The sequence below is a fragment of the Myotis davidii genome, unplaced genomic scaffold (assembly GCF_000327345.1).
Source record: "Myotis davidii unplaced genomic scaffold, ASM32734v1 scaffold223, whole genome shotgun sequence".
Taxonomy (NCBI): Eukaryota; Metazoa; Chordata; class Mammalia; order Chiroptera; family Vespertilionidae; genus Myotis; species Myotis davidii.
The window spans coordinates 3163318-3165888 of NW_006294609.1; the positions used below are offsets into that span (position 1 = coordinate 3163318).

The window sequence follows — 2571 nt, forward strand, 5'->3', positions numbered from 1 at the left end:
GCCCAGCCAGTATTGGCTCAGTGGTTGAGCATCAACCTATGAACCAGGAGGTCATGGTACGATTTCTGCTCAGGGCATATGCCTGCGTTGCGTGCTCGATCCCCAGTGTGGGGCATGCAGGAGGCAGTCAATCAATGATTCTCTCTCATTATTGATGCTTCTATCTTTCTCTCCCTCTCCCTTCCTTTCTGAAATCAATAAAGATAAATTTTAAAAAGAAACATCAATGATGAGAGAAAATTATCAAAATGCACGCCCCCTACTGGAGATCGGACCCACCACCCCACACCAGGGCTTATGCCCTGACTGGGAATCAGACTGACCGCCAGGTTCATAGGTCAATATTCAACCACTGAGCTACACTGGCTGGGCTGCCTTATATTTTTATTTTTTTAAAAAATATATTTTATTGATTTTTTACAGAGAGGAAGGGAGAGAGACAGAGTTAGAAACATCGATGAGAGAGAAACATCGATCAGCTGCCCCCTGCACATCTCCCACCGGGGATGTGCCCGCAACCCAGGCACATGCCCTGACTGGAATCGAACCTGGGACCCCTCAGTCCGCAGGCCGACGCTCCATCCACTGAGCCAAACTGGTTTCGGCTGCCTTATATTTTTAAAGAGCATAATGGGGATATAATTCACATACCATACCACTCACCTATTTAATATGTTCACTTTAATGGTGTTTAGTTATGCAGCCATCACCCCAGAGGGAAACCAGCAGTCGCAAATCTGCTTCCTGTCTCTGGATTTTTCCGCTGTCTGGACATTCCAATGAGTGGAATCAGACATCATCATATATGCTCTTTTGTGTTATTTTTATATGTTGAAAATATAAAATGCCAGGTGTGTTCAGAGAGGTGAAGCATCTTGTGTGGGTACACATGGCTGGAGGAAGCTGAGCTGGGATTTGAACCTGTGTCTGACTGACCCTAACCTTTCTAGAAGTGAGGGAGGCATAGACCGTTAGAACTATTCAGAGAAGCTCGATCTCCAGTGTAAAGGGGCGTGGGGGGAGGGGGGAAGGAGGCAAGTGAATGGAGGTCACATGACTTTCAGCAGGGCATTTAGGGTGCTCATCTCAGTCTTCTTTTGTGATCCCTTCACCCCCACCCCCTGTAGATACCCCAAGAAAGCCCAGTATAGACGGCTTCTCATCTGATTCCTGGCTGGACATGGAGGAGGAGTCTTGTGAGCAGCAGCCCCAGGAGGAGGAGAAGGAGGAGGAGGAGGAAGAAGAGGGTGCAGATAAGGTGCCCAAGCCACCTGCCGATGGCCCTGCCTCACCCACCAGCATCCCCTCCGAGGACCAGGAGCCCCCCGGGAAGAAGCCCAAAGCACCTGCCCTGCGGTTCCTCAAAAGGACTTTGTCTAATGAGTCAGAGGAAAGCGTCAAGTCCACGACGATGCCCATAGATGACCCTAAGACGCCCACTGGCTCTCCCACCACTGAGGTCCCTGCCAAATGGACCCACCTCACCGAGTTTGAACTGAAGGGCCTGAAAGCTCTGGTGGAGAAACTTGAATCCCTGCCAGAAAACAAGAAGTGTGTCCCTGAGGGCATCGAGGACCCCCAGGCGCTCCTGGAGGGTGTGAAGGTGGGCAGGGAGCCGCGTCTGGGGCTATATAGCTGAGAGCTTGGGAGGGTCTGTTCAAAGCATAGTTTCTCCAGGGCAGCTCAGCACAGGGTGGCTTGGAGCAGACCTTCCTTAGGACACATCCATGCACAGAGAGGGGCCTCTGGTCCAAGTCAGCTCATCCAGGGAGTCCGAGTGGAGGCCCCCCTTGGGGACTCTGGTGGAAGATGGCTTTGTGGTTGACAATGAGTTCTTTCTCACACTTGTTGGAATTTGAGGATTTGCCAACAGTAGTCGCTACGGGAGCATCACGAGTGCTGCGGTTTTGGGGACGGGCTCCGCATCCTGGTCGGGGAGACTTGTGGTCTGGGTTGGCTTCCTCTGGAACACGTATCCATTTCACATGAGCCGGTTGTACATCCTGGTGAGCCTCAAGGTGGCCAGCTAAAGTGGGCCGCCTGGCCACCTGGGGTCCAGAGTTCTCCACGTAGTAGAGCCTAATTATTGGTCCAACTTTCATTGAGCACCAGCTGTGCTATCCATTGGGGAACAGAAAGCAGAGGTCCGTAGTCACTGCCCTCGGGAAGTTCACTGTTTAGCAGCGAAGCAGACAGGTGAAGAAATCAGGAGACAGAGAATGAAGTGCCACTGAGCATGCCGTGTGTGCCCTGAGCATGGGAGCTGGCCGGGGCTATCGGATAGTTATGCAGTGGGCATCTGAGCTGGGCTTTGAGGCGGCATAGGAGTCCTCCAGATGGGGAGGGCTGCAAGAGGCAGAGAGCTAGTGAACAGGTGTTTAAGAAAAAGGAAATACACTGGGCAGCCTTGTCCTGTTGTCATCATAATCCTAACATTTGTGGAAAGCTTACTACTTACCAGGTGCCAGTGCTAGGCAAGTGGTAGTTACCCTTATTATCTGCCCTTTCAGGATGAGGAAGTAGTTTCAGAAACGTTAAGGGACGTGCGTGAGGTGACAGAGTAGGGATGAG

At 51.6% G+C, this 2571-nt stretch overlaps 1 protein-coding gene across 1 annotated transcript in view; it reads left to right on the forward strand.

Moving 5' to 3' along the window:
- Nucleotides 1-2571, forward strand: part of KDM2B (lysine (K)-specific demethylase 2B) — a 91856-nt gene that overhangs the window by 41502 nt on the left and 47783 nt on the right. Inside the window, exon 11 of the mRNA XM_015567266.1 lies at nt 1128-1603. Within this exon, the coding sequence (XP_015422752.1) occupies nt 1128-1603 (476 nt within the window). The remainder of the gene's footprint in view (nt 1-1127; nt 1604-2571) is intronic.